The 12,070-nt window shown below is 36.0% G+C and overlaps 1 protein-coding gene across 1 annotated transcript in view; it reads right to left on the reverse strand.

Moving 5' to 3' along the window:
* itgav (integrin, alpha V) overlaps positions 1-12,070 on the reverse strand; it is a 58,716-nt gene that overhangs the window by 23,485 nt on the left and 23,161 nt on the right. The window contains 8 exon segments of the mRNA NM_001033721.1: positions 3,352-3,407; positions 5,817-5,924; positions 6,770-6,815; positions 6,929-7,120; positions 7,400-7,605; positions 11,204-11,256; positions 11,740-11,796; positions 11,907-11,950. Of these exon segments, the coding sequence (NP_001028893.1) occupies positions 3,352-3,407; positions 5,817-5,924; positions 6,770-6,815; positions 6,929-7,120; positions 7,400-7,605; positions 11,204-11,256; positions 11,740-11,796; positions 11,907-11,950 (762 nt within the window).

Genomic DNA, 12,070 nt, shown 5'->3' on the forward strand with positions numbered 1-12,070 from the left:
ATTCACCCTGCTTTGACTGAACTACTGGAACTTCTAGTTTATATGATCCTAAAGATCTGAGTGATATGTTGGGTTTGTATTCAGTCATCATATCTGTAATGTATTGAGGTCCTAGGTCATTTAGTGATTTATAGACCAGTAATAATACTTTAAAATCTATTCTGAATGTAACTGGGAGCCAGTGTAGAGACCTGAGGACAGGTGTGATGTGCTTAGATTTTCTGGTTCTGGTCAGAATTCTGGCTGCAGCGTTCTGGATGAGCTGCAACTGCCTGACAGTCTTTTTAGGAAGACCAGTGAGGAGTCCATTACAGTAATCCACCCTGCTGCTGATAAAAGCATGAACAAGTTTCTCTAAATCTTCACTGGAAACAAAGCATCTGATTCTTGCCATGTTTTTGAGATGATAGTATGCTGATTTACTGACTGCTTTGAGATGACTATTGAAACTCAGATCTGACTCCAGAGTCACACCAAGATTCCTGACCTTATTTTTTATAGCTCTTACCGTGTGAAGTTTCACTATTGAACTCTTAGTGACAAGCAGAGGGATGTAAATATGGCCGACCTTAAAAGCAAATTTAAATGTAAAGTGTCTGATTGTGGCTTTTCAGATATGACCCTTTATGTAGTGTGTATTTAGCCGTTTATAAGAGTGCAGGGTATCCCATGTATTAAATATTAAAGTGCAAAATAAATTGACTCATTGGCTTTTTATTGTTATTAGACCAATCAAAGCAGAGTACACTACTTTAAAGGAGGGGCTTAAAAAGAAAGGATCCTAGAACAAACCATTTTAGACACTGTGTGAAAAGAAGTAATACTGCAATGTGTATTTTGAGAACTTTGACCCTAAAATGATGACGCAGCTCTTAGAGAAATGGAATATTAAATGAGTGTACAGTGGGCGTGGCTTGTGCTTTTCCTGCAAGCTGAGTGGATGTAGTAAAGTAGGCATTTCATTCAGAAAGATGGGGAAAAGGGTTTGGGGAGAGTTATTACAACCTAACAGACTCATCCTCCTCACCATTTCTGTTTGTTGTCTCACAGTTGGAGCGGTGTGGTTAAATATGTTAGCCTTTCTTAATTCCTAAGATGTACGTAATTTACAATTTAACTTAAGAAATAATAATAAAAAAAACAGGAAGTGCATTTTTAGATTTAAATTTAAGATTAGAAGGGCAAACAATTTTTCTTTTCTTAATGACATGAAAGATATTGGAAAAATATAACATTGTGATACGGTTTTATTCTGCAATATACACCGTGATATACATACAATTTTACTAGATAAGTTGAATAGCTATTGGGAAAGCTTATAATTTTAGATTGACTGGGATGATTCTGTAGGGCAGTGTGTAAAACATAATAGATCAATTCAAAAATATAAAATAAAAACGCTGTTAATTCGTCATAGTTACAATGTAATGTGATGTGTACTTATATAGTGCATTTATCGTGTATGGCCATACACCCAATGGGCTTCACAATCATGAGGGGAGTTCGTTTCTACACACCACCACCAGTTTGCAGCATCCACTTGGATGATGCGACAGTAGCCACAGGACAACAGCACCAGTGCACTCACCGCACACCAGCTATAGGGTGAGCGGATTGACAGTGATAGAGCCAATTCAGTGGACAGAATTGATTGGGAGGCCATGATTGGTAAGGGCCAATGGAGGGAATTTGGCCAGGACATCAGGGTTACACCCCTACTTTTTACGAGAAGTGCCATGGGATTTTTAATGACCACAGGACCTCGGTTTAACGTCTCATCCGAAAGCTGTTAGAATTTCCTATGGCTGAATGCTTTTGAAACCTTCACACAGTCACAGGCCTGAAAAAACACTTGCGAAATGATAAATTATAATCCAGACTTAACATTGCATATACTCGCAGTATGACTATTGTAAATGATCACATTGTGATACTGATGCAGAAACGATATATTGTGCAGCCCTAACACGCACAAATGAATTGTTCGCAACAAAACTAGCAATGTGAGCAAACAAAATTATATAGTTAGTTTTGATTTATAAGGACTTTAAGGACATCCATAAAATTAGGGAGCGTTAATATGGCCTAAAAAGCACTTTTAGATTTCAAAACATCATTGTTTATGAATCCCTTGAAACTGATACGACTTTCTTCTCCCGCACAATACAAACGTAAGTATTTTAAACAACTTTTGGAGTCTCAAACAATGGAAGACTTGCACAGTGTGAAAATACCCGAGAAATTCTAAAAATCTCTTTAATGTTCTACTAAAGACAGTAAGTGATAAGAAATGACACAAAGGAAGAGTAAATAATGACAATGGTAATTTATGGTAGAACTATACTACCTTAAAAGGCATACTACAGATTACAGATGTTAACTGCTTTGTTAATTATTCAAATACTTGGTTTGCCTAGTCATAATTTCACTGTGAAACATCCATATACACTCATTCACACACATACACCAAGGACAATTTAGCTTACACAATTTACCTGTACCACATATCTTTGGTCTTGTGGGGGAAACCGGAGCACCCGGAGGAAACCCAATCGAACGCAGGGAGAACATGCAAACTCCACACAGAAATGTCAACTGACAAAGCCGAGACTCGAACCAGCGACCTTCTTGCTGTGAGGCGACAGCACTACCTACTGTGCCACCGTGTTGCCCCCTTCCAGTTCATGTGGACTTTAATGTTTGTTAATAAAATCACATTTGACGCTTATTGATATGTTTTGTTAACTCAGTGCATTAACTAATAATAAAATGATTATGGATTTCAAAAATGCTTTAGTGAATATTGAACTATGATTAATAAATGCGTTTCCAAGAACTGTTTATTCTTAGCTCATGTTAGTAAATACATTAACTATGGGGACATTATTGCAAAATGTGACCAATATTTTAATTTAAACAAATCCATTTATGACTATACACACATCCGTAGCTTAAGCTTGCGCAACAGCAGCCATTAGCTCAAGCAGAGCATAGGAGAACTTCAAAGCACACAGAGAAATAATGAATTGGCATCATGGTCTGTGGTCTATGAACAGTGGGCTGCGGGTCTGGTAGCCATTACACCCCAAACTGTGAGATCCATGTGAAGGCTTTTGTGAGCGCCGGACGCTGGGCTTTTTAACGGCTCTACCGTACGTCCGGCTCCAAACACACTGATGCCTGACACGTCGAGCTCTAGTTTCCGCCTGCAGCGGTGCTCTTAACACACACCGCAACAGCATGGCTCCCTTTACAGCCGTCATGTGCTCCTACTACTTGCAATAGTAGGTTCCATTTCCCTAAATATTGGAAGTTGTGATAATTTGCATATATGAAGAAATAAATACTTACGAAGGGAAGATGGCGCTCCCTTGCCACTAGCCTTGAGACAGTACTTCACAGTGAAACTAAGAGAAGGAATTGAGAACATCATGAATATTATGGTTTTTACACAATTTTACTCTATACACTACCTGACAAAAGTCTTTTCGTCTATCCCAGTTGTAAGAGCAACAAATAATATCTTGACTTCTAATTAATCATTTTGAAATGTGACAGAAGGTAGATTTTTACGAATTGCATGTCAATCATCACAAATACTGCGGAAGACCTATTGGAACCCGGATGGATCCAAGATTTTCGCAGAAATCAGTCAAGTTTGGTAAAGGAATAATCATGGTTTGGGGTTGCATTCAGTATGGGGGCATGCAAGAGATCTGCAGAGTGGATGGCAACACATTTTTTTGTGGATGGCAAGACATTTGTTCTACCCATTACGTTACAAACAACAGGAAAGGGTAAATTCGTCAGCAGGATAGCGCTCCGTCTCAAACTTCAGCCTCCACATCAAAGTTCTTGTAAGGAAATAAGGTCAATGTGCTCCAGGATTGGCCAGCCCAGTCACCAGATATTAACATTATTAGGCATGCCTGGGGTAAGATGAAGGAGGCATTGAAGATGAATCCAAAAAATCTCTGGGAGTCCTGTAAGAACGCTTCATTTGCCATTCCAGGTGACGTTATTAATCAGTTATTTGAGTCGTAGTAGAGATGTATGGATGCAATCCTACAAGCTCATGGAAATCATACACAATATTAATTATCTTTCCACTGCACCATGACTTTATATTCTGTACTGTACATTATTTCTGTTAAGTGACAAGACTTTTGTCTAAGCAAAGTCAGACATTACTGTGTTAATAAATAATTAAAATCAAGGCATGAACATTTTATTTTGGTAAAATAAGCGTAATCTAGAGGCCTTTGCCATTCATATAAGCCACTTCTGATATCAAATGAACAACAAGAAGTCAAGTTATTATTTGTTGTTCCTAAAACTTGGATAGGCGACAAGACTTTTGTCAGGTAGTGTATATATTGCACAGTTGTCAAAATATATATCTTAGTACTTTTTTTTTAATGATGATAAACCCAGTGCATTATAATTTGTATTTAAGGAATGAATAGTTTTGATGAGCAGTATGTAAAAGCAACAAACCTCAAACAATTATAAAAAAAAAAAAAAAAAACATTAAGCATGGTAATAAATTAGTGACATTCAAAGCAAACTTTTAGCTTTTATCTCTTTTTGTATTAAAAAAATGGTGCACTCAATCAAAGAGCAACACACAATTCCGCAAAATACTCCCGCCTTCTAAATTAAAGTCTGTGTGAAATTAAAATTCACACAATTTATTTCGCTAATGCACATTGTTACCGTTTAGGTAAACGATTAATCTGTGCAAGTTAATCCACTAAAAAAAACACACAAAAAAAACACCAGTTTTGGTAATCTTCAATCAAAGCTGTTAACATCAGTGTGATGGCTTCTGCCAGAATATTTATAACCATGGTCCTCTACCCTTAAAAAAAATGATACACAGAAGTCCCGCCCCCTACTCAATATTTTGTTTAAGTTGGAAATCCACCAACATACTGAAATAAGTCTCTGCAGCTTCTGGCTTATGCAGACTTTTAGGAGCCAGCGGCAAGTTAGTAAAGTCATTGCATCAAAGCAGCTGCTGTTAGAATTGCTGGTTGCTACAAAGCGATGATCTTAGGGCCTCATTTGTCTAGCTTCAAAAACAAGATAGATGCTAAATGAAAAATAAAACATATTTTGTCCTATTGAAAACTGTAGGAGCTGAACTTGCATGACTGAAATAGCTTCCTAAGAGGAGTTTCGAACAAGGCTACTTAGTAAAATGAATTGCATTAAAAGGACTATGAATTTATAAATATGCAGATGTAAAAAGGAAATCTTTATTGTAAAAAAAAAAAAGTTTAAATTGCAGTTGTCACACATTTACATAAAACATCTTTCCATTGTCGAGGTCAGAATTATTAGCCCCTCTGAATTATAAGCCCCCCCTGAATTATAAGCCCCCCTGTTTATTTTTTTCCCCAATTTCTGTTTAACAGAGAAAAGATGTTTTCAACACATTTCTAAACATAATAGTTTTAATAACTAATTTTTAACAACTGATCAATTTTATCTTTGCCATAATGACAGTAAATAATATTTGACTAGATATTTTTCAAGACACTTCTATACAGCATAAAGTGACATTTAAAAGCTTAACTGGATTAATTAGGTTAACTAGGCAGGTTAGGGTAATTAGGCAAGTTATTGTATAACAACGGTTTGGGAAAACATTTGGGAAATATTTCAAAAAAGAAAAAATAAATAAAATAAAAAAATCAAAGGGGGTTTAATAATTCTGATTTCAACTGTATATTTGTTGACTTACAAAATCTATATTGCTAAAAAGGTTGTTTGGTCAAAATAGGCAGATAAAAAAAAAACGCTTCACTCACCAGGAAACTTTAGTAGCTGTACCAGGCAAGGTGCAGCTTTTGTCTTCAGGATTCAAGATCTGTGGGCTAATATCCAACGTGGTGTTCACACTGATGACGGGACGGGCCCTAAAAAAACAAAGCATTTTAAATTATTTTAAATGTGTAACACCTGTCATATACTATAATTTGTTTGTTTAGCACAGCATATTAGATGCAGTAAATAACTGAACAATTATCCCTCATATGTTTCATTGATCTCTGAGATATGATTGATATGGATTTAAGTTTCTTTGATTTAAAAATGAAAATTACAAGATTAGCTTGGATGTAGCTAAGCTACTTTTGCAAAGTAGCTTTTAGCTTAGCTTGCTACAATTCCTAAGGTGTAGCTTTTAGTGTAGTTGAGCTTCATTTTATGTAGAGTTTTATGTACAGCTTAGCTCACTATATTTTTCAAGTAGCTTGCCCAACACTGACTATACCTTTAATAAAAGCAATGATTTTCACATCTGGGTGAAATCATTAAAACTATACAACAATGTTCTTTTTATTTTTATGAAATTCTGAATCACTCATTTTGGACCTTAGTACACTATGATCCAAGCAGATATCCTTTGGGAAGGGATTTTCACATTGCAAATGGCAGTCTATGACTCAGCTAATGATCTGATCACTGTTAGTCAAAGCTTACATGGCAATAATGTCCAGCTGACTGTACAGTATAACGCTTACAGTTTGCACAATCCTGATTCAATCTATACCTGGTGGTCTTCCATGTACAAATATAGACAAAGTAGGTTTCCACCATGATAAGCTTTTAATGCAGGCTCTAACTGCTTTCTCTACTTGCCCATAAAGCAAATTAAATGCTGCTGAATTAAATGAGACCACCTTTAATAGCGTATCCGGCCTTGATCATAAAAGTGTATCAAACGCATGTGTGGCTTCAAAGTGAAAACTAAGCACACTACCTGTACAGAATGGCTTTGTCAGCTCCAAAAGCCCCAACAATCAGGTCTAGAGTTTTGAAAGAAAGAAAATAAGAAGAGCATGAGGGCACAGCGTTGAATTAAGTTGACAATAGGTTCAATTAACTGTTTAAATTCGTACAACACTGTTAAAAATCTAACCAGGGTATCCATTCTGATCCACATCGGTGCCTCCATTCATGGAATAACCAAAGCTGGATGGCATGGACACAGATGCCCATGTTCCTTCCAGAACTTGAGAGGCCACAGGATTGGGCCCTGTGGAACGGCCATTATGGATGTACACCAGGCCGCGGTGGAACGGCCCACCATATGGAGCAGCAATGGCCACATCTGCAAAAAGCCACATGGAAAACAGAGGGATTAAGCATAAAAACAATCTAAGTCACAGTCATTGAGTAACCACCATGAGGAGTATTGTGTTCTTAGCCGTTAGTACAGACGTTGCTCAAAAAGCTCCTGACTCATGACTACGGTTGCATGATGTGGTCAGGAAGACAGTGACAGCCTCTGACCACAAATGACCATATAAGTGCTGGTTGTCTGTCTATGTTGCAAGCAAGTTGTTTTGAATAAACACAGTGAACACATCGAGAGGAGTCAAAATGATACCGTTATATCCGTCCATGTTGAGGTCTCCCACGCTGCAGACTGAGCTTCCGTATCGAGCATAGATCTCGGAGCCGGTGAGTTTGATGACACTGTTGAAGGTGAAGCCACCTTTTCCTAGGTAGACATAGACCTGACCCACTTCCCTTAGTTTGCCATCTGAGCCCCGGTCCATAAATAGAGGAGCCCCCACAAACAAATCCATTTTCCTGAGGAGGTTACAAGATTTATGCCATTGGAACACATCATCGATATACACAGTGTTTAAACAAGCAGTCTAACTTTGATCAAAATCTATATGCGTTTAAGAGTTGCTCAAAAAAGGCTTCACATGTACTTATATGATGCAGGTCTTTCTGAACACAAAAATGGGCAACAAGTTCAGACAAAGAGAAACTTGAGGGGGAAACAAAGGTAAATTTATCTTCGCTGTTGCACAATGTTCAGATTACAGCTCATTTTCTGAAATACTGCCAGTGAATGCTCTCAAAACGCTGCTGTGCATATTTTTAGGGTAGGTTTACTCGGTGCTGACAGAATCGTATAAAGTCATCGCTGAGATGAATATCATTTAAAGCTGCAGTTCTCATCAGGTTTCTAAAACACGGGTCACAAAACACAAACTTCAGAAATTACAAAACATCATGGTTTAAGTAAACACACAAAACTTACTGAAATGAACACACTTTCTTTGCTTAATTAAACAAAAATGACCTGCATTTTTGCATTAATTGCTTACAAGAAACACATTTCATGACCCTTTTCATTCATTCATTCATTCATTCATTCATTCATTCATTCATTTTCTTTTTGGCTTAGTCCCTTTATTAATCTGGGTTCACCACAGAGGAATGAACCGTCAACTTATCCAGCATGTTTTTACACAGCGGATGCCTTTCCAGCTGCAACCAATTACTAGGAAACATCCATACATACTCATACACGACGGACGATTTAGCTTACTCGATTCACCTGTACCGCATGTCTTTGGACTGGGGGGGGAAACCGGAGCACCTGGAGGAAACTACCTACTGCGCCACTGCGTCGCTTCATGACCCTTTTAATCAAGCTAATTCAAATGGTCATGATCTGCACTCATTAAATAATTACTTTTTATTTCTTTATTTCACTTTCTTCGGAGATTTAAACACAAGTTTTGGCTCAATGCCTTCCTCGATCTCCCTAAACACACAGAGGATGGTATGAAATGAAAAGTTTCTATTTTATATTTAAGAAAAATGTGAAATACACAAATATAAAGTAATTATTTAACGAGTGCGGATCATTACCTTTTGAATTATACGGTTTATGAGACTAAGTGCAGACTTCACTACTGACCCTTTCAATCAGGCCACAATTTGCTTATTCAACGTCATTCAGAGGGTTGTTCAAACTTAAAACACTGGCTAAACTCAGAATGGCATTATATATATATATATATATATATATATATATATATATATATATATATATATATATATATATATATATATATATATATATATATATATATATATATTTATATATATATATATATATATATATATATATATATATATATATATATATATATATATATATATTTATATATATATATATATATATATATATATATATATATATATATATATATATATATATATATATATATATATATATATATATATATATATATATAAATAAAGCAGAAGCTTTTTTTCACTTAACCACTATCACTTTCAGAAGCATGGCAAAAGAGAACCAGACACTGAGAGTGTCACACGGAGCCACAAAAACCACAGTTTCCATTTTGTAGAGCAAGTTTCCATTTCCAAACTTTTAAATTACATGGTTATTTGGCTGCATTGTTGTTTTTAGAGATTGTTAGTGAACTGATATGCCATTCCTAATGTGTTTTTTTTAAATGGGTTTTAGTACTTTGTTACATGGTTGTTTTGGATTATTGTTCTGTGGGTTGACGTGTGTTTATGTAAACACCAAAGCAATTACTTTTGCATCTTGCAAAGAATCGTAAGATCATTAGCCGAACTAATCAGATTACATTTTTATTTTGCAGTACAAGCAACCTTTAATCAGCAAAAGCAACGGCTATACATAAACTTCATCAAATGGGGCAAACAAAAATCAGACTGATTATGAATGAGAACGCCAACAATGGGTTGAAGCAACAAAGAAACATTGAATGTTGTAAACATTTTATTATTCATTTATTCATTCATTTTCTTGTCATCTTAGTCCCTTTATTAATCCGGGGTCGCCACAGCTGAATGAACCGCCAACTTATCCAGCACGTTTTTACGCAGCGGATGCCCTTTCAGCCGCAACCCATCTCTAGGAAACATCCACACACACACACACACACACTACGGACAATTTAGCCTACCCAATTCACCTGTACCGCATGTCTTTGGACTGTGGGGGAAACAGGAGCACCCGGAGGAAACCCACGTGAACGCAGGGAGAGCATGCAAACTCCACACAGAAACACCAACTGAGCCGAGGTTCGAACCAGCAACCCAGCGACCTTCTTGCTGTGAGGCGACAGCACTATCTACTGCGCCACTGCTACCTACTGTGCCACTGCGTCGCCCGCATTTTATTATATCTATTACATAATAAACTACTATTACGAACTTCAACACGTTTAACATAAAAATTGCAAATTTGTAAATTGTAAATATCAAGGAGAATTTAAATAAAAAAAAATAAAAACAATAAATAAAATTATTATATATAAAATTCAATATTTCGAAAAATATGTTTTGGTCACATGTTTACATTAGACTCTCAGATAAATGTCACATTTTATGACATTTTTAATACACTGAATTTTGAATTTACTGCCATCAGCTTCTATGGCTAAATCATGGCAAAAAAAAAAAAAAAAAAAAGATTTTACAAATACAACTTTTTTAAATATATTCTATCAATTAACTTTCAAGTCATCAACAGCAAAAAATACACAAGATAAAAATACATAAATAATAATGATAATATATAAGAGGGACTAAGCCGAAAAGAAAATGAATGAATGAATGAATGAATGAATGAATGAATGAATGAATGAATGAATGAATGAATAATATATAAGATAAAAATCTAAAACAGTTAAGGTTTACTTTTGATAAATCATACAATTTTAGAAGGATTCACGTATAAAAATATTTCATTTAAAGTCTCTTTAGATAAAAATTGTTGTCTGATAACATTAAAAATAGGGATTTCCACAAGTATATATTTAATAGTTTGGTTTCTGATGCAATATTGACATTTTGGGGGTTCTTCTCCTTTGAGTAAATGTTCATGTGTGAGTCTTGTGTGTCCGATACGGCATCTTCTGTAAAAAATCTCATGCATCTAATCATGTCTTGAGTTAAAAAACATAATTGGATTTTGTTCCCATTTCAGGCTGGATTTCAAAAGTTCAAAAGACTACTGATCTCATTCTGCTTGCCATTTTTAAAAAAATATAGCCTTTTCCAGAACTAGCAAGACATACAGGTTTGAGTAACATGATAATATATAAGATTTGACATTTTTGACCAAAACACACCTTATTACAAATAATTTCTTTCGCTTTATTTCTAAAGGCTACTTTTATGAGAGTCTGCGTTTGAAGCACAAATAATCAGCACAGAATTAAACACTACCCTGACCTGCACTACACATTTTTTGGACCAGATGGGAACCACTGATTTAAAATATAATTTAAAATAAACTATTATAAGAAGAAACTCATCAATGTGTGTAGCAATCATCAACCTCCACTCAGAAGGAAAAAGCATGTCAGTGCAAATCATTACTCACCCATCATTATTAACGTCAACAGCAGCCACAGAATGACCGAAGTAAGCAGCCATCTAAAAAGACAGAAACATTTTTTAGTCATGACTAGCTTTAGTCTCAAAAATAATCTGCATTTAAACTATTAATATGTCTACGCAAAAGTTTCAAGCCATTATTATTATTTTTTGTAATGATAGTGCCTCTTTTCTAGATGTAATTTCTGAGCTTGTTGAATCCAGCTTAATGAACTGTTGATGAATCACCACTACAGTAATCACAATCAGCCAAAAAGTCATGCCTTTTGCACCACGCCTCATCCTTTTCCCTCTTGCGCTCATATGTTGGCGACACTGCTGTCAATGGCTTCCAGATGTGGGAGTGGATTTAAGACATAAACTCTCGGCTCGTAAACAAATGTTAAACATAACTGTGCCATGACCACAAGCATGGGCATGTCATGTGACCTGCAGGCTGTTCATAGTCAAGACCGCTTGAACATGCTTTTCTCTCCTAAAACACACCCCCCAATAGACAGCATTTGGACACATTACACCCACCTGTGTCCCTGTGAAGTTATACATCGACTCCATGTTCCTCCCGTTAAAAATGTTGACCTAACAAGACACAACCAGACATAGATTCGTGCAAGCTGATTCATGCAGGGTTGCATCACTTTTATGAGTTTTTTCGTCGGATTCTTGACCATAAATAGTATTAAACTCACATATCCGAGGGCCTTCTCCCCTCTAGGAACTCCAGTGACATAATCTAGGGAGGCAAAAAGAGTTAGCAATGAACTGGACACAATGCTTTCATTCAGCGGTGAAGCTTCTTGATCCTAACGCAAAGAAAAATCAGATTTGAGCAATTCCCATAAAAATATTTCAG

Source organism: Danio rerio, chromosome 9 (assembly GCF_049306965.1).
Source record: "Danio rerio strain Tuebingen ecotype United States chromosome 9, GRCz12tu, whole genome shotgun sequence".
Taxonomy (NCBI): domain Eukaryota; kingdom Metazoa; phylum Chordata; class Actinopteri; order Cypriniformes; family Danionidae; genus Danio; species Danio rerio.